The sequence below is a fragment of the Onychostoma macrolepis genome, chromosome 04, assembly GCF_012432095.1.
Source record: "Onychostoma macrolepis isolate SWU-2019 chromosome 04, ASM1243209v1, whole genome shotgun sequence".
Lineage (NCBI taxonomy): Eukaryota > Metazoa > Chordata > Actinopteri > Cypriniformes > Cyprinidae > Onychostoma > Onychostoma macrolepis.
In genome coordinates, this window is record NC_081158.1 from 20,657,469 (window position 1) to 20,678,179 (window position 20,711).

General features: G+C 36.2%; 1 protein-coding gene across 1 annotated transcript in view; it reads left to right on the forward strand.

Annotated features, from left to right (window-relative positions):
• Positions 1-20,711, forward strand: part of ppfia2 (PTPRF interacting protein alpha 2) — a 187,544-nt gene that overhangs the window by 134,883 nt on the left and 31,950 nt on the right. Inside the window, exons 5-16 of the mRNA XM_058773057.1 lie at positions 65-139; positions 5,132-5,239; positions 9,507-9,728; positions 10,238-10,384; positions 12,187-12,321; positions 13,681-13,728; positions 14,129-14,212; positions 15,226-15,357; positions 15,439-15,501; positions 15,611-15,702; positions 16,565-16,703; positions 16,782-16,999. Coding sequence (XP_058629040.1) covers positions 65-139; positions 5,132-5,239; positions 9,507-9,728; positions 10,238-10,384; positions 12,187-12,321; positions 13,681-13,728; positions 14,129-14,212; positions 15,226-15,357; positions 15,439-15,501; positions 15,611-15,702; positions 16,565-16,703; positions 16,782-16,999 — 1,463 coding nt within the window. The remainder of the gene's footprint in view (positions 1-64; positions 140-5,131; positions 5,240-9,506; positions 9,729-10,237; positions 10,385-12,186; positions 12,322-13,680; positions 13,729-14,128; positions 14,213-15,225; positions 15,358-15,438; positions 15,502-15,610; positions 15,703-16,564; positions 16,704-16,781; positions 17,000-20,711) is intronic.

The window sequence follows — 20,711 nt, forward strand, 5'->3', positions numbered from 1 at the left end:
AGAGCGCAGCCTTGAAAAAACAGTGAGTGGTGGATTTTTTTGTTTGTTTGTCTGTTTTGTTCAGGTACGAGAGAGATTGCGGGTGTCACTAGAGAGGGTCTCTGCCTTGGAGGAGGAGTTGGCCGCAGCCAATCAGGAGGTGAGGCACAAATGCTCTGATTTACGTAATTATACAACATTCTGCACCCAAAAGGAGTTAAATATACTTAATAAACATGCTATATGTTTATTTGTTGCTTTGGTGTGTTGTTTTTGCTTGATCTGATTAGTGTGAAATGCAACAGAGCAAATAGTACATTGTGTATTTTAGTGTTTATTCTAGTACTGACAGTCCAGATGGTGCAGTTCTAGCTGAAAGAGCTTCAAACTTCTCAACAAGAGCCAAATAACTTTTTTTTTTTTTTCCTTTAAGAGATATTTAATTTTGAGATTGTGTGTACTGTGTTTGACTACACTGTGAGTAATGTCTCTGTTTCTGAATTAACACTCATCTGATCTTTTCGGGTCATGAGAGAGGTCTGCCTCAGATCAAAGAGCCAGACAGATGGAAAGGTGAGAAGTTAAAGCAGTTATTTAAAACAAGACATTGACTCAGTCCTAAGATAGATAAATAGAGAGGTGGGTGGGGTATATCTGAAATAACATCTTAAATAAATAAGTCACACTGTATATAAAAACATCGAAAGATGCCACAAATCAAAATCAACAGCAAACATATTGATGAGAAGATTCTTATTTACATCTCGCCGACGTAAGCTAGTTGAGAGTGTGTCAACCAAGAGAAAGATTTGCTTTAAATTCTGTTTCTAGGAAATTAAAAAACATAAGGATTTCAATTGAGGCTGCTTTTAAATTTCATCCAACCCTTTAAGCTGCCCATGGTTACATCCCTGAAAATGTTTATTTATTATTAGTGGTAGTCATTCAAAACCTCATGCTTTTGGCTCATAGCTGTTCATTGATGTTATAAAAGGACATTCACACATCTTAGCGAATGGCAGAGAAAGTTGAATGCTCAGAATACAGCAGCGGCTGGTGCTTTTCCAGACTGGAGAAGCACAGATGTCACACTGCACTTATTAAAGCTAAGTGCGTGCTTAAGATTGTTTAAGGTTTCTGTTCTGTCTGTGTAAGCAGTGTCTGAAATGTAGAATTAAAGGCTGTACATCTGAAACTATCTCTAAACATTGAAAAAAAAAAAAAAACCCAGGCAAACTATTAAAATAAGTTATTAAAATAATGAAAATTCTGTCGTTTCAAACCCGTAAAACATTTGTTTATCTTCGGAACACAAATTAAGATACTTTTGATGAAATCTGAGAGCTTTCTGACCCTCCCATAGACAGCAATGCAACTGACACAACTGACAAGGCCTGAAAGATAGTAAGGACATCATAAAAATAGTCCATGTGACATCAGTGCTTCAACCTTAATTTTATGAAGCTACGAGAATACCTATCTTTCACATATTTTAGCATTCTCAGTATATTATGAGTACTTCGTTTCTGCACGAGTATAACTGAACCATTTCTATTTCAAGTGTAGGTTAATATCTCAGAGTTAGAGAGAGCAAAATGTTGTTTTACACGACACATTCAGGTGAGTAGCAAAGATGAATCAGGTTTCTGTGAAGTAGTTGTCTCCTGTTTGAAACAAACCAGCATTTCAGGCACAGCCGGGTTTGTACACGCTCGGCTTTGATGAGGCCAAATGAACGACATCAAAGCGGACATGCTCACTTTCATTGGGCCTCCACTTCTCATTTACCTTCATTTGCAAGTTGACTCAATATTCCGGCTCTTTGTGGAGTCAGAAGGTGCGGGATTGTTTGATCTTCAGGCCTCGAAAAATGGCAGACAATTCCCTTTCTGAGCCTTCAAAAGTGTGAAGCCTCTTAATTGCCGCCTCATTAAAGGAATGCGTGGCGAGCGGCGATAAACCAAACAAAGGGAAGCGGATGTCTTCCTTATATCCATCCATCTATCCTGCTTCCTCTGAACTCACAGTGGACAGAGCGACTCGACATAGGTGTGGAATAATCTCCCAATGCCCTTTAGCCTGGAGAGAACACAATGTGTGTGTGTGTGTGTGTGTGTGTGTGACAGGGCTCATCAGTCAGATAACCTGCTTTAGAGATGCTCCTTGAAGAATACTAGGTTATTTTATTAGGGAGCATATGCCAGTGGCCACGGTCAGCAACTTCTGCTGCTATATTTGTATGCGCTGCAGTTTTACATTTATTGGGCTGTGGCAGTTTTGTGCCGGTCCAAATATACAGCATTTCATAAATTACATTATAGTGTAAGGTATAGTGTAGTAAAAAAAGTATAAAAAGTTTAGTGTTTTTATTTGATGTAAGTGTAAGTTTTTTATGCTGTTTAAGGGATATTTCCCCAAAAAACTTTATAGATTTAAATTTTTCACCCATTTACTCTCATGTCATCCCAGATGTATACGCTGCAAAAAATGTGGCGTAGGATTTACTTTCAAACTATTTCCATTCAGAAATTTCTAGTAAATTCGCAAACAATTACAAAGAAATGGCAAGTAACACATTGAATTAAACATAAAATTTTGAAGTAGAAATGCTAAAATAGGATTTTCTTGTAAAATGTACTTCAAAAACCTTTTTTTCCTGAGTAATTTTTACAGTGTTGGGCCTTTCTTTACATGAACACAAATTAATTATCATTATTATTATTATTTTTTTAGTTGTGGGGTTAAGGTTGGATCTTCATACTTCCTGTTCTAAAAATCGTATATTTCCACATGAATTGGATTGTATAAATTCATACAAAATCGCTATCTGGTAAAACCGTTGTTTTCTAATGAGATCGGGCTGATACGACACCAGTGGATGAATCCTTGTGTTACGTAACAATAAATGTGTGTGTGTGTAAGAAAAATATGTAGATTTTAAACTTTTTTGGTCACACTTTATTTTAAGGTCCAATCCTTGCTATTAACAGACCATTAACTATGGCTTTTGCCTCAATAATTCCTAATTTGCTGCTCATTAATAGTTAGTAAGGTAGTTGTTAAGTTTAGGTATTGGGTAGGATTAGGGATTTAGAATATGCGCAAGCAGAATATATGCTTTATAAGCAGTGTTGGGCACGTTATTTTAAAAAAGTAATTAGTTATAGTTACTAGTTACTTCTCACAAATAGTAACTGAGTTACATCATTATAAAAGTAACTAATTACCAGGGAAAGTAACTATTGCGTTACTTTTTAAAAAATGTTCAAATGTCAAATAACTTTGGATGCCCCCAATATTAAATATGTTAAATTAATGAAATGGACACTAAAAAGAATAAATTATTATTATAAAACATTGTACATTAATCTACACTATTTATCTACTGACACTTAGTATCAATCAGTCAAGCATTATAATATAATATTATGCTAATTTAATATTATATGATGATAGAACTTTAGTAATTATAGAATAACCAAGTATGAATGCATATTTGTCATCAATATAAAACGCTAAGGATTAGTGAGCTGCTAGGTTCATGAATATTAATCACGTTGTCTGCGTTCGCTCGAATTGATTTGCTGAAATCAAAACAGGGAGGATAATTGGTGAGCGCCAGACAATGAGATTGTCGCTTGTGCATAAGTTCCGCCCACTACCAGAGAAACCGGCAGTTCTTAAAAGCTGAAGAATTCCAAAGGAACTCCATTATTTTGACAGGAAAATACAACAAAGAGTATAGTTTACATGTAGCGCGTCAATTCTGCATGTTATGAAAGACTCTCTTGCTCTGTATCTTTCTTTGCGTGCGTGTATGTGAGAGAAAGCGACGGCGAGGTGTGTGCCTTCACACTAGAGTTTATGGTACGTCAAATACAGCTACACTGCGCATCCATTCAGATGAACTGAAAAATTTAATTCTAATAATATAATGTAGTAACGCCACATTTTATTGTCAGTAACGGTAACGGCGTTGTAACGGGGAAACAGTAATTCGTTTGATTACTCGTTACTGAAAAAATAATGCCGTTAGTAATGCCGTTTATTTATAACGCCGTTATTCCCATCACTGTTTATAAGTACTATTAAACAGCCAATATGTTATTAATAGGCATGCTAATAAGCAACTGGTTAATAGTGAGAATTGGTCCAAGTGCATACATTTACAAAAACTTGTCTATAACTGACTTATGAAATCCTGTGAGATCACTTCAGAATGTTAATTCTGTCTCTGACATTTAATACTTCTAGTCTTGTGACAGCAATGTGAAGTGTCATGTGAAATCCCTACAGAAACACTGTGATGACATGCCCTTAAATAGGTTATACCCTATAATAAAAATTTATTTGTTCAAAAAAGGCATAATTTAGTATTTCGTAATCATTTTCCACATTCTCTCTCTCTAATAATGCTGCTGCTGTACCTTTAAGACTTCTTTGTGAAAATCCAGTATAGTTGGTGCTGGCAGCTGTAACAAATTGTTGAGGTCTGTTGTTAAATGGTCAGTTAGAGCCGCCTGTTTCCAACATTTCTGCTGCTCCTCGATAATTCCTGTCAGAACGAGAGCTACAGTACAGTGTGCCCTTGATATTGAACATTTGCAATTAAAAACTAATGGAAAAGTTGACTGTGCTTGCTGTTGATGTGCTACATGTATGAAGCAAACACTTCTAAGCTGTCTATGTTTGATTTATGATGCAGTTTTTCTGTATGCTTGTAGTTTCAAGAGAATTATGCATGAACATCATACAAAAATTACTCTAGAAGAACATACACACAGAGTCCAGGAAAAATATGATTTGGTCTGCCCATCAAAACAGAATGGATATCCAATTTACAAATAAAAATTGTTTGGATGACAGTGGAAATGTTTGTTGCTTCCAGGTGATACAAATAAAGTATAAGACCTGCTTAGTCTTTATTTGCACAAGGCAATAAAGTAGTACCAGTAATATTTGATGTTGCTTATGAATATCACTTTTTTAGGATTTATTGGACCAGTAACATGTAAGTCAGGATGATATGTGTTTCATATCTTTACTGTCTGGTATACTTTATTTAGCATAAAGTGTTCTATCAAACAACAACTGATTTCAGTATTGCTGGGTTTTAGTTGACATTAAATCTCTCTATATTGCGCTTTTACAGATTGTGGCCTTAAGAGAGCAGAATGCCCACATTCAGAGGAAGGTGGCGTCAGGAGAAGGGGCCGAGGACTTGTTGGAGGGAACCGATGCTCAGAAAGTTCATGGCAAGGTGGGGGACCAGGCTCTAAACTGCCTCAGAGTGGTTAATGATCTCTCAACAGTCAGATTTTGTTTTACGAATGCTAAAAGTACACTATCATTCAAAAGTTTGGGTCAGTGAGATTTTTGTTACAATACAATTTAAAGTAGCTGTATTTTAATATATTTTAAAATGTAACTTATTCCTGTGATGGCAAGGCTAATTTTACTGTCAATTTTGGTCAATGCTTGCTTGCTGAATAAAAGTATTAATTTCTTAGAAAACAAAATCTTGGCAACCACAAATTTTAAATGGCACTGTACAGAATTGGTGACTAGAAGTGATTTATTTTGATGTACAATCAGCTTTTAGTCTAACATAGTTTTTGGACACAGATGTGTGTAAAATAAAATCAGTAAACCTTCTCTATACAGTCTACACACATGACTCATCCTGTCAGACTGTGATTCTAAATCACATTTAATGTGCCGTTAAACCAGTCATAGCAGAATCTTGCCTCACACTCCTGATGAAAAGATAACAGGATGAGAGGAGAGCTGTCTTCCTCTCGCTGTCACCGGTGGGCGCCGTGTGCGGCATTAGATTGTGGTGGAATGGTGACAGTGATGGCAGGAACATGTAGCCTTGTAAAAGATAAAAGTTGGCACTTTGACAGTATATCTCAATTGGCCAAATTAATCTCCCATGATGCTCGATAGATTCAGTAGCAGTACTGACAATATCCAGGGCATCTGGCACTGATGCATAGGTCCAACCGACCAACCAGAGGTCACCAGCTTTGCCTGTACATAACAAACATATCTGACCCTCTCAAACAGACAAAAAAGACTGAAAAAGAAAGAGAGAGACAGTGAGAGGGAGTGGAAAAAGTGAAAGTGAGTCATTATCAGGCCCTACAGCTGCTCCAGAATAAACCATGGCTATTCTTTGTCTTGTCTTTCTCGTCTATTTACGATCACAGAACCCTCTTTTGGTGAAGTCGTGTCGATCTCTTGTGGCTTCACAGCTTTGACGGAGTAAATTCTGTGTGCTCTGCAAATTATTTTATCACCCTTCTGTCTGGGTGTCTGCACCATAAATTAAACAGGATGTAAAGTCTAATTTTAGTGCAGCATAAGACGTGTTAAGATTTAGTGTGAATATGTGACAAAAATCTTTATTTTAGTCATGACAAAGGAAAGATCTGCTGAGCCTCAGTTTCATACACTGAGAAAGCAATTAGACTGAACAGACACAAATGTGCATGCTGGGAATTCAACAGTCCAAATAAAGAGCACTGTGCTAAATGACAGTGTCAGTGAATAAATGGATGAAGTAGCTGAAAACATTAAACCCTGGAACTTATATAATATATTAACTCTAGGTCAGGGATGGGCAACTTTGATAGTGATGAGGGCTAGAATTTTTTCTCATTTATACCAAGGGGCCAGATTACTAATCCACATCTACACACCTTTAACATCGTTTTAGTCAATCTCCTTTTTGGAGAAACCAAAGTATAATTAATGTAATTTGTTTTTAAAGATATTATTAACTATAAAACTTGTGCAGTTATGCTAATTCAGAAGGGAAACTTTGTTGTCAGTTGATAGCAATATTACCCCAACAAGCCAATGTAAACATAATTTAATTGCATTGTAAATTTGCAACAAACAAATGTTCAGAGGTCTTACTTTTTATTAGTGGCCTACAGAACATTCTCAAAACAACCTAAGAGGATAGTTAAAAAGGACTTATTAATTTTTTTTTTTTTTACTCCAAATGTGACCATAGTATAAACGGGTATCTGCAGGATTTTTAAAATCAAATTTAAGACCTTTAAAGACCTTTTTAAGACCTAAACTTAATATCTCTGTCTTTAAAAAACTTTTAAGAAAATGAAAGAGTCAAAAGTATGAATTATTATATTAATTGAAACAATTATTATTTTAAATTACATATATCTTAGTGTCTTAATTGTTTATATTTTTATAATGCATTAGCTTCTTGTCGATCCACTGGTTCGCATTTAAAAATATGTAGCAAAAATAGCAGATGGGCTTATTGAAAAAGCAAATTCATTCGCTGCCAGCAGGTTTCACTTTTGGAACGGCAGAATATAGCGGTTTCCCTGGTAACAGCAGTACGCAGCGCCTGACTTTGAAACTGCAGCGCTCATATTTATTATCCTTTTGAAGTTTAATCGACATATTAATCTACATAGCAATTCTTGTCTTTCCGTCCCCAAATTTAAGACCTCTTAAAATGAAGACTTTTCGTACCGTTTAAGAGTTTTCATGGCCTTAAATTTAAAGGGGTCATATAATGCTACATGCACTTTTACAAGTTGTTTGAACTGAAATGTGTGTTGGCAGTGTGTGTACACAACCACCCTATAATGATAAAAATCCACCCAGTGTTTTTTTTTTAATCTACTAAAATCTTTACCCCTTTCTCAAATCGAGCCGATCTCTGTGTGACGTCACACGGACGAAGGCCGCTCCCACGATAGTTTGATTGACACTAGCGTTTTAGCACAGACTGCACTGGTGTCTTACCTCAGACCCACCAAGAATGACTCCTAAGCGATTGAGGTGTTTTGTTGTTGGATGTAATAATGAACATAGCAGTAGTCATTTACTCCCGTCATCTGAGCCGCTGAAGAGGATTACATTTTGTTCTGAAGGGAATGCGCCCTCGATCTACCTAAATGCGTCTATGTTCGCGCAAATCATTCGTAATCCAGCCTCACCTACAGAAGAAGTGAGTACAAGGTTTTTTAAATTAATCTTTGCAAATGGCCTTTCCTAACAATGTGCTAATTAGCAAGTTTCATGATGAATGCGGCTAAAGTAAACAGTCCCTCAGAGAGCGATTCGGAAGAGAGGGGCGGAGTCAGCAGAGCTCATTAACATTTAAAGGTGCTGTATGTAGGATTGACACCTAGCGGTTGAACTAGGTATTGCAGTCCAAATTCAAAATATTGGAGATGTTTTTTTTCACCCGGCCCCTCCTCCTCAGATTTGATGCACATGCAGGTTGTCAGATTTGCAGGTTGTCTTTGAAATTTGATGCAAGTGCAACTCTGGCATCCCCGTTATTTGTGAGCAGTGGAGTGATAGCGATTTAAATAACAATGCAGATTTCCAAACATATCGGTATGCCCTTGAACTTGGTAAAATGATGATCTGTTTACGATCTTGACTGGAAAATACTGTTTTCATGGCCAGTTTTTCATTTTTTATTTGCTAATGTTAGTAAATGTTTATGTTAGAGTGCACGTCCTACTGCGCTGTTATTAATAGGTGAGCGGTTGAAAATAGTGACCTCTCCTGTTTGGAGACCATATTTAACATCATAAACTGAAAGCAATCTTTACGTGATTTACTTTTCAAATGTTTTAAAATTGATCATCCGAGTCTAATATAATCCAGCGGGCCGACCTAAAAGGTGTTTTTATATTTATATTAACTATATTAGTTTAAACTTCTGATATATGATTTTCTGAGCACACCCATCTGAAGCACGCACACAGAAAGCGGCTGTCACACGACACGTGAATACTAAACCAAGTTCTCTTTCATGTCTTATTGCACTTAAACTGTCAAATATACACAAATTTGTGTTAAAACCACACGAGTTACAAAAACAGTCAGTTATGTCTGTGAAGGTAAACAGCTGGGAAAGAAATGGCATGTTTATATTAGATCTGTGTGGCAGCAGCATAATATACAGTAAATAAATCAATAAATCCACTGCTCTCTTGTCTCCTCTGTGGCTGGGACTTGTAGCTGTGCTGATCAGTGCAGAACAGTTAGCATGCTTTGCTCAAACGTTCGCCATGGAGTTAGAACTGGTACACAGTTGTCGCTTGCGAAAAAACAATGGCGGCACCGTGTTAGTGGAAACTTGCAAATTAAGGGGCGGTAATATTATAATAAGATCCCCTTTCTACATCACATTTTTAACAAGCTTGCAAAGAAATGCTTAGCAAAAAATTTACTGTGTTGTTCTTTTTTTATGTATTCTGGGTTGGTAGATTCACCGATTATAGCACTTAAACATGGAAAAAGTCAGATTTTCATGATACGTCACCTTTAATGTTTATTTAATGTTATTAAGAAGAATTTTATGGGCTTAGTTTTATTTAACAATAATAACCCTTATAATAATGTGCAGTTTTACTGAATTAACAAATAGTTAATTCTGTTTAAACATCCTTATTTAATCTGTTTAATCCATCTCACAGCATTTTTTCACTCTAAAAGGAAGTGTATTGCATGTGTTTGGGATTCAGCGGTTGTCTAACGGGTCGATGGAGTCGGGGGACGAGGCCAGTCAGGTGGTGGAGCTGCAGGAGCTGTTGGAGAAGCAGAACTACGAGCTGGCGCAGATGAAGGAGCGCATGTCCTCGCTGTCCTCTCGCGTGTCCGAGGTGGAGCAGGAGCTGGAGACGGCTCGCAAAGACCTCATCAAGAGCGAAGATATGAACAACAAGTACCAGAGAGATATTAAAGAGGTGCAGTATGGGTGTATGTCAAGCCTCTGTCTCAAAACACACATACTGTAGATTAGGCCGTGTCTGAAACCACATCAGACAATAGTTAACATCCTTTCAACTCAAAGGCAGTTTTCTTAAAAGGTGCCTTCGTAACAAAATTCAGTCTGTTGCAACACTGACTGACCAGGTAGCGAAGCAGCTGCCTTCGGTTTCGGACGCAGCCTTGTCACATTGATAATTAGCGACAGCTGGACAGATTCTGGGAAATGTCTGTTTGATTTGAGATACAGCTGTTGATGGAGAGAGGTTGTGGCAGCCCGGAGCAGTGAGTGTGTGTGTGTGTGTGTGTGTGTGTGTGCCTCTGTGTCCGAATGTGTGTGTTTGCTTGTGTTCATATTTGTCCTCAAGCCTGTGTGTGAGAATTTTTGATTGACTGCAGACTATTACACCTGCGGGCTCCATCTTAGGTGTGTGTCTGAGAGCCACTAACCAACAGTCTGCCAATATATTTGTGTGTGTGTGTACAGGCTATGTGTCAGAAAGAAGACATGGAGGAACGGATCGTGACTCTTGAGAAGCGCTATCTCAGTGCCCAGAGAGAGTCCACATCACTACATGACATTACAGACAAGCTGGAAAACGAACTGGCCAATAAGGAAGCGTTCCTCAGACAGGTCAGGTTCTGACCACTTGTTTTCCAATTTCATTTTTTATTTAGCATTATTTCAAATTACTTTGATATACTCCAATTATGTAACTGCGTAGTGCACGGATGTTTTGAACTTAACAACTGACAAACAGTCATTCCGTTCATAATTGAAGATTCTTTTCTGCTGATATCACGGTCAGCATGACACCATTTCATATCCTGCCAAATGATCCACCAGGATTTCTAAGAAAGTGCTCAGAGATGTGGAAAAAAAAATGTTCTGAACATATTACAGAGACATAATGAAAGTGCATGACAAAATTAAGACATTTTTGTCAACCATTTAAATTAATACTTTTTTTGGGGTTCGTTCCTTGTCAAATGAAACATTTCAAAAACTTACCTGGGTCAAATTTTTGGTTTTGTTTAATAGATGTACAGAAGCCAAAATATTAAATGGATGGATATATACTGTAGGGGAATTTACAGTAAAGACCCTCGGACCAGGTGTGTTGAATAAAGACCAGAAGTCAAGAGATTCGATCAAAAATGAAGAAAATTTACTGAAGACAGTTTGCAGTTTCATCAGCAGAAGTCAGCTTCAAGACTCACAATCGAGTTTGTAGGCCGCTCTGCGTACAATTAAAAAATTATACCCTAACAGAGGTTGCTAATTGCATCAATGCATAAGTCATCAAAATTCTGATAGGTTCTAAAACCTAGATAAACTTGGACAATCTCCACATATGGACGTAAACGCTTCAAACATATCTCCATCAGATTGGGCAGACGTCAGCGATCAGGGATCATACAAGGTAGGTGTCTTCCGGACACCTATTTTTGGTCAGGATGGCGGCAGCTAACAGAGACAGTCTTCTAACACACAGAGAGAGCGCTACCAGCACACACACACACACACACACACACACAGAGCACTTATCAGAACTTCAAGGCCGCCTTGCCTTCGTTACACACACACTATGAAGTCATCATCTTAGAGAGTAGAAGTACAGCATAAAGCAGGATTCTTTAATATCTCATAAGCGCACATAAGGTTACACATTTCACTCTTGCCATAACTTGATTAATAGTCAAACAAGAAATACTTTCCTGAAGTTTACATGGCTGTAAACTACATTAACATTAACATTTATTCAATTAGCAGATGCTTTTATCCAAAGTGACTTACAAAGGAGGAATACTTAGCTGATACTTTTTTTACTTTACTTTTCAGAGAGTAAAAGCTGAGTAACAAATATTATGAAACTAGAAATGCATCGTTTCCCTCTATTAAAACAACTGCAAAGAACATACCATAAATATTCCTTTTCCAAAGTTTCACTTTTTATGTAAACAGTACCAAAATAACACTGATATGTAAATGAGCAGCAAGGATATTCTACAAAAGAATTATTTATTTTTCAGTTTTAATTATTTTTGTACTTATTTACAAAAATAATTAAAACAAATTAAGTAATATGTAGATTTTATTTAATTTTTGCTTTCTTCAGTTAAAGAAACCTATTTGAAGAGATTTTAGTGTATAAGGCAAGTGAATTGAGACAGGTACTGCCAAGCTTCAGCATGCATTTATCACCCTCTAATGAGAGTTTAATTGTTCCAAGAACAGTCAAAAATAGGCAGTTATGTAATTTTGTTTGTTTGGGCACACTGAAAATGGCCACGATGATCCACTTGTTGCCGTGGAAGCTGGACTGTCCTATGGTGTCTGCTATATGAGGATAAACTCTCTGATCAGACACTGTGTGTGTGTGTGTGTGTGTGTGTGTGTGTGTGTGTGTGTGTGTGTGTGTTTTCCTCCCACAGATGGAGGAGAAGAACAGGCAGTTACAGGAGCGGCTGGAGTTGGCGGAACAGAAGCTCCAGCAGACCATGAGGAAAGCTGAGACTCTGCCTGAAGTCGAGGCTGAGCTAGCACAGAGGATAGCAGCTCTCACTAAGGTACTGTACTGGATACCACACACACACATACATACATTAGCTGTGTTTAATGCAAACCAGTGTTGTTGAAATCCTTAACTAAATATTCATTTGCTTTGAACTGAACAAGAAGTAAAGTGAAGGAATATCTGGGAACACTTGAGTGATAGCTCAAATGAACTGATTTACTGAAGTGAACCATCAGAACAAACGATTCACACAAATGAATCAGCCAAACAGTAGTACTTCAAAGAGAGAGACATCAAACTGCAATCCATGTTGGGCTCAACTATTCAGGCTAGGGGTCAAGCCATTTTTGTGGTGGTTTCTCCTATTGACCACTGCACATTAAGGTGCTCTAAACATTCTTGGTTTAGTTGGGGAAAAGCATTACATTGCACTTAGTGTACATTTATTATGTGCATTGATCAGCATAAAAACCTTTTAGTCACAGTAGAATGAAATGATCTCTTTCAAACTTATATAGTGTACTGATCAGAAGGATTCGAAAGGTCGTATGGTCAAATACATCAGAATATTTTTTGTCTGGTATGTGTTAACAAATTGTACATGACTGATTTTCACCAAGCACAGAATAATTACATCATTTTGTGAAAATTGTTATTTCCTGTGATTCCTTCCCATAGTACTTACAGTATGTAACCTTGATATAAAAAATAAAAATAATATTATTAAATAATATTATAATAATATTAATTATACATTTATTATATTAGTAATAAACTTAACTTAAAGGTCTTCCATTATAAAATGTATTATATTAGATATATAAATATCTCGTTGAAATAACATAATTTTTATATTATGTTATGTTATATTATATAACTATCTTGACAGAATTTTTTAATTTCTTTATAAAGTTAGGTTGGTTATAATTAACTTTATTATTTTTAATTCTTTCTTTAAAAATATTATATTTGTTATATACTTTTAGTGTAGAATTTTTAATATATATATATATATATATATATATATATATATATATGGTTATTTGTTAAAATAAACTTAATAAAATGAATAAACTTCATTTGTTATATAATTAATATATTTAATATAGTATAATTTATTGAATTATAATTCCTGTGTGCTACTTTTCCTCTTCCTTAAAAAAAACACCCCAAATTTTCATAAAATGGAACGATTCCTACTTTAAGCCCAAATGAGAGGTGAGAAGTTGGCAGGTGATTTCTCACAGTGACCACTGCCCCTGAAAGGGTTAAAGAAACAGTAAAAGACAGAAAATGCTCTTGTTCATTCTTTAAAACGAGCTGTTAACAAACTCTACTGTGGAAACATGGACAGTTACGCTGTTTATTATTAATGTTGTGTGGTATTTCTCTGTATTGTGTGGTTTGGTAGTCTGATATGGAAGCTAAACTCCAGGACATGAACTGCAGTCTGAGGAAGGTGGGGCTGAAAGCTGCTCTCTCTCTCTCTCTCTCGCTCATATTCACTCTGTCTGGCTGTGGGTCTGTTCACTGCTGGTATATTTCAGCTGCATGTGATGCTCAGCTGGGATTTTCTTCGCTTTAATGAGTTGCTGACGTACTTGGTTCTTTCTGTTCACCCAGGAGAGAACAGAAGCTTAAGGAAATACACGCTCCTTCTCTTTACCTGTCTGCTCAACCATGTCTGTGGTGTTTGGTGTGATGGCACTTTATAAACCAAACTCAAAATCTCATAAATCTAGATTATTTTCCAGCCAACATCATAGTCATGGTTCAAGGGTCTTTTCTCTGCTGTTTGGGCTAATTTGTGGCTTTACATTTTCTCATCTGACAAAATACAATGTGTGTTTGTTGTTCAGGCGGAGGAGAGACACGGCAGTATCGAGGAGCGGATGAGACATTTAGAGGGACAGCTGGAGGAAAAGAACCAGGAACTGCTCAGGGTCAACATCTCTTTATATCATTAAAGAATCCACACTTCCATACTATATATTATCATCACAGTATGCTTATTTTGTGCAGAATGTTAATTTTCTGTTTGTGGACTATCTGAAATACTAACTTAATTTGTCAAAAAATAAATAAATAATACAAACTGTATGAAAACAGTATAAAACAGCATGCTGCATGGAAAATTATATCCCACAATGCAATAACCTTCCATTTCCAGTATAATGAATGACGATGAAAGCAAAATCCACTATGATTATGATCTCCTCCTAACGCGTTTTATTAAACCGTCAAAAACGCAGAGACGGGTTTTACTTTTGATTTTTATCTTATGCTAACTGGGCAATACAACACTCAGAGACCCAGCGTAGCAGAATTGCAATGTTTGTATAATTAAATAATACCTAACTTCAAATATGGGTCAAAACTACACATAACAGTATCTGAAACTTTATCACAACAAGTTTAAGTGATGGGAAAAAGCTAACATGTTCTGAAATTTTGAATGTACATAAATTTGAGACCATTTTTCTCATAACATTGTCTCTCTCTCAAAAAGTGACATTAAAAATTACTAAATTATATTTCAAATAACGTTGATATGAGTATTACAGTAGTTAAATGATCAAAAAGTGAAATTTCAAAACTATGTTCTTTCTGGTCGCTGTATATTACAAACACATTTGTTTTGTGAATTCAAAACTTTCACTTTCTGTAACAGTAAATTGTGCAAAAATTTTGCAACCCTAAATTTTGCCATTTTTCTCTAAATTATACCCCAAATAGTGCCTAAACAAAATGATTTTTATAATGAATGACTTTCTAGAGACATGTTTTTGGGTCTCTATTATATTATTAGTATTCTGTATTTAGTATGCTAGTATTTTATTTCTAAACATAACCAGAAACATTGTCTTTACTGATATAGCAATTTTCCACACACATAAAAATGTTTTATGTATTTTGTGAATAAAATGTTGATTAAAATAAAATTTTGTTTCCTCAGGCTCGACAGAGAGAGAAGATGAATGAGGAACACAACAAGCGTCTGTCAGACACTGTGGACAGACTCTTGACAGAGTCGAATGAACGTTTACAGCTTCACCTGAAAGAGAGAATGGCCGCTCTTGAGGATAAGGTGAGAGAAGATCTAACCATCATGGCAGATGTCTTCTGATAATGTTGATCACTCACACTGTTTCCTTTGCTTCTCTTTCAGAATGTGTTAATACAAGACTCTGATAACTACAGGAAGCAGTTAGAAGACTCCATACAGGAAAAGGTTATTCGTTTTTATTTTTTGAAAACTAGCTCGGTGGAACAAATTTTGATGCAATGCTTTGCTATCCATTCTGAGTAAAATGAAACTTTAATGTGCTTTGCGGTTGTAGTCTCATCTCTCGGAGGAGATCGAGAAACTGAGATCTGAACTGGATCAGTACCGATTGAGGGCCGGATCCCTTACAGAGCCTACGCTGTCACGGTGAGACAGAAAGCATGAAAAAGTCTGAAAACTATCCTTTTACTATAAAAAATAGCTCTGTTCTAAAACCCAGCAAGCTCAATAGAATTTTGAGGCAACATAGTCATGCACTCATCATGAAGGCTGTTCCAAATACAGTAGCTGGCAACAACATTAGCAGCAGCACTGCATGAGGCGATCCAAGGATGCTATGAGATCACACAGACAGTCATATTAATTTACTCCGTAGGGGAATTGATTTTTAACAATAATTTATCACCTTTTAAAAACAGACCTACTGTGAGCTCTGAGGTTGTTAATTGGTGGTTTATGCTTTTTTTTTTTTTTGAAGCCATCAGCCCACATTTTTTAAACTTATTAAATTATCATGTTTAGTGGAATTATAGGTGAAAAACTGTTACCCATTATTCTTTAAAAAATTCCACCAATCAAATTAGACTTTGCAATATACGTAACATTTCTGGCTCTTATAAATATAATCAATAACTTCAAATAGTTATATTTCATCATCGTTTTCAATTATGCTTCAGGGGATTGTTCCAGATCTGTCACTGATAAGGTTCCATTGTGGTTAAAATGCCTTAAAAGACTGCGGTGTATGTAGACGGCAACATAACTCACAAGGAACTATGTTACCATTTCTATGCGGTGTTTGTCAAATTACTTGCCTCATACATACCTGGATTCTTCTGTGTGATTTTATACTACGGTTCCGTTAAAACGTTAGTAATGATGAGTTTTCCAAGTGAAGTTTATAGTTTCCAATGAATTTCATCGTGAAACTAACCTCAAGTCATTTTAGAGTTTAAAAGTTTTTCGCCATGTCTAAATTCTAGATAATAGATTGTGGTCTTGATTCCAGGTCTCATCTGGATGCATCCGGAGATCTGCGTTTTTCTCTGGGTTCTCTTGCCGAGACGCAATCAGACCATTATCGCTCCACCAAGGTGATCCGCAGGCCCAGGAGAGGACGCGTGGGGCTACGTAGGGACGAACAGAAGGTAGGATATCATCACCTATTGTTTCTCGAGCTTTGTGCTAAACCTCACTCCTTGTGTTTCTCTTTCATCTTCTTGCAGGCTAAGTCTCTGGGAGAGCACGAATGGCGCTCTCAGCAACTTGGCGTTCTGGGCAGCCACCCGTTCGAGAGCGACACGGAGATGTCAGATATCGATGACGACGACAGAGAGACCCTTTTCAGTTCTATGGATCTACTGTCTCCTGGAGGACATTCAGATGCTCAGACTCTGGCAATGATGCTGCAAGAACAACTGGATGCCATCAATAAAGAGATCCGGTTAGTTTGCTGATTGTGACCACAGCACCTTTTCATAGACTAGGCTTAAATTGAGATGCCTTAATGGTCTACCCAGAGATGGACTACATTCAGATTGTGTTAATGTCTGTAATGTAATCCATCTGTAAATCAAGGAAAGGACATTATATTTCTTAGATATATCACCTCAGAGGTGATAAAACAGCAGGGGGCTTAAGATCGACCCTTGGTGCAGACCTTATTTAGCATTATTAGGTTTGACAGCTGTTCATTTACACCAACAAGGGTAGGAACTAAACCAGGCGAGCACCTGTTCTAAAACAGCAACAGAATTTTCAAGACTGTCCAAAAGAAAGTTAATGACATATCAAATGCATGCCTAGCAGAGAAATAAAACCCTAGTTGGATAAAAAAAAAAAAGTAAGACATTTGTTATTGTTACTCTGATAAGTGTAGTAATGGGGCCTGAAACCTGACTTTGGGGAAATCTGATATGGGGTGATTTTTTATTATTTATTGAACATCTATGTAGGGATGCAGCGATTAACCGGTTTCGCGATTAACCGCGCTTTAAAACGTCACGGTTAATTAATTGTAAAGGTTCCGCTAAACCGAGTGTTTCTGTTGCACGGAACGGAACTGTTGCAGATTGCGCAAAACGAAAACAAAGTTACACTAGCGGTGCACCAGCTTAAAATGACGTGCTTATCAGAGACACCCAGGCTACTACACGCATTAGATTAGTGACAGAAGGACTAAACAGCGACGCTTTATTTCCACCAGCGAAATGCCTGTCGATAGTGTGGGACCATTTTCGGTACACCAAGAATGACCAGAGTGTCATTTAAATATTGCCGTAAAAAAACTGCTGCTAAAGAGCGAATGCACAAGGGATCATGCCCGGCTAGCTGTACATTGAACGATTTTAGTGCACAATGTGAAGGCAAGAACCACCTGACGAAGCTACGGCTCGTTAGCTCAGCATTCTGCCAGCTTCAGATCTGAATGAGATGCAATAGTGCTGTAAGATCACATTTATTTGATTGAATTAATTATAATATTTAGCTACTTGAATTAATTATTCGATTGAGAGAGAGAGAGAGGTGACAGTTGCCTATGTGAATTAGCCTACCTGCGTCTGTGTCTCTCCAGTAGGCTATTTAATCTAATTTATTAAAAAAGTCGCTGGGCAGCGTTCTCAAGAAGTTTGTCCTCCTGAATGTTTGTATGCGTGCAGCGATCTCCGATCTCACAAACCAAAACAATAGACATGATTTTTTCAGGCCACATGTAAAATCATATGAATTATTATGAAGATTATTAAAATGAATACGTATGGATGACAGTTGATTACAATAATATTTCAGTTTATTTCCATCATTAGTAAGTTTCTCCTGTGAGATAAATAAAGTTAATATTGGTCTTATATGAATAATACTTAATTAACTTTGTTATTGTAGTATTATTCACAAGTAAAAAAAATAATAAAATAAAAATTTTCATCATGTTTCCAAATTCTCTACCCCAGGTTCAAAAGAAATGTAAATAATGTAGCCTACAAACTGAAAACATTAAATACTTTTGTGATCTGTTTCCATTTCTTATTTTCAAAAGAGAAATACTGTCATGGATGGTTTCAGAGCAGCAGTCACCTTTTTTCATTCTAATGAGAGAGATGGACTTTTGTTTGTCTTTTGTTTATTATTATTTTGTGCTGTATTGTTGGTTACTGTGTTATTTCTGTTTCAAAAGCTAGCAATAAATAACACTTTAACATCTAAAGAGTGTTCATGTGATTTTATACATTAGTAATGTTGGGAAGTTAATAAATGCATAATAATCGTCATAATCGTAAAACCGTGATTATTCCTCAGACAATAATCGTACCAGCAAAATCTATAATCGTTGCATCCCTACATCTATGTTTGTTTTTCTTCTTGTTGTACATTTAACTAGGGGTGGGCGATATGGCAAAATATAATATCACGATATTTTTAAGAAAAATCACGATTCACGATTTTATCACGATTCTTTGTCATGTTGGTTTTACTATTTTGCAAGTTGTCTGAGCATTACAGCCAAACTAATTTCCCTATTATAAAGACAAAACCTTTCAAGATAACAAAAATATTAAAAAGAATGGTGGATATTTAGGCCAAAGTGGGTGAAGATAAAAATCTTTGTCATTATTGGGTAAATCCTCAGATACACATACACATACTATACAAATAAAACAGTGTTTTATTTTCAGGTACAATAGGTGTATTTAGCAGGAGCATTCAATAAATTGAATCAACAAATATAAAAATAAAACACTATATAGATTGATTCCTATTAAATCAACTGTATTAACGTTTTTCAGTCAAGAGTAGTGAGTGATTTGTCTCTTTGTGTTTTGGTGTTTCATTAACATTGAAGGAATAATTAACCCCAAAATAAAAATTGTTTTATATTTATACCATCATTTACTCACTCAAAAGTTTCTTTAAACCTGAATGAGTTTCTTCTGCTAAACATAAATGCTATTTTGAGGAACGTGGAAAACCAAACAGTTGCTGGTCCCCAGTGACTTATTCCATAGTATTTTTTTTTCCTTCTATCAAAAGTCAATGTGGACCAGATACTATTTGGTTACCCACATTCTTCAAAATATCTTATTTTGTGTTCAGCACAAGAAAGAAATTAATACAGGTTTGGGACAACATGCGAGTTAGTAAATAATGACAGAAATAAAAATTTTAAGGTGAACTATCCCTTTAATGACAGTCAGCAGCATGTTCAATACTGCCCCTTTAAGACATGCACGCATCTAATATACAGAGGCAGGCATCCGTTTTCTCTCAGCTGTTTACTTACTCATTTTAGACATAAGCAATGGAGTCTATACATAAACCTTGTGTGGTTTGACAGTATTAGTGCACAAGATAACTTAGTTCAGTAATCAGGCGCTTTTGACAGGCTTTAGCACGCGTGCTTCGGTGTACGGGCTCAGAAAAGCGCACGTCAGACCGACGGTGAATAAAACATTTAACCGGCAAGGCTTTAAAGCAGATCCGAATAATGTACAGTATATTGAGACGGAGGAATAAGAACCGCAGCTGATAGAATGTGCGCTGTAGCACGATACTACGATATTTCTTCAAAAGCAGATCGTGGAGACATTTTTATCGTCACGATCAAAAATCATCATATCGCACACCCCTACATTTAGCATTAGATTAAGAATAACTCTTACAGCTTTTCTTTAAAACATCATTTAAATGTTGTTTTAAAAATCCACAGTCATAAAGCAAACCTCAGTGATATTTTTAGTCAGGTTAAGGCTGGAATACACTGCACAACTTTTGCACAGATTTTTCAGGCCACATGTAAAATCATATGAATTATTATGAAGATTATTAAATGAATACGTATGGATGACAGTTGATTACAATAATATTTCAGTTTATTTCCATCATTAGTAAGTTTCTCCTGTGAGATAAATAAAGTTAATATTGGTCTTATATGAATAATACTTAATTAACTTTGTTATTGTAGTATTATTCACAAGTAAAAAATAATAAAATAAAATTTTCATCATGTTTCCAAATTCTCTACCCCAGGTTCAAAAGAAATGTAAATAATGTAGCCTACAAACTGAAAACATTAAATACTTTTGTGATCTGTTTCCATTTCTTATTTTCAAAAGAGAAATACTGTCATGGATGGTTTCAGAGCAGCAGTCACCTTTTTC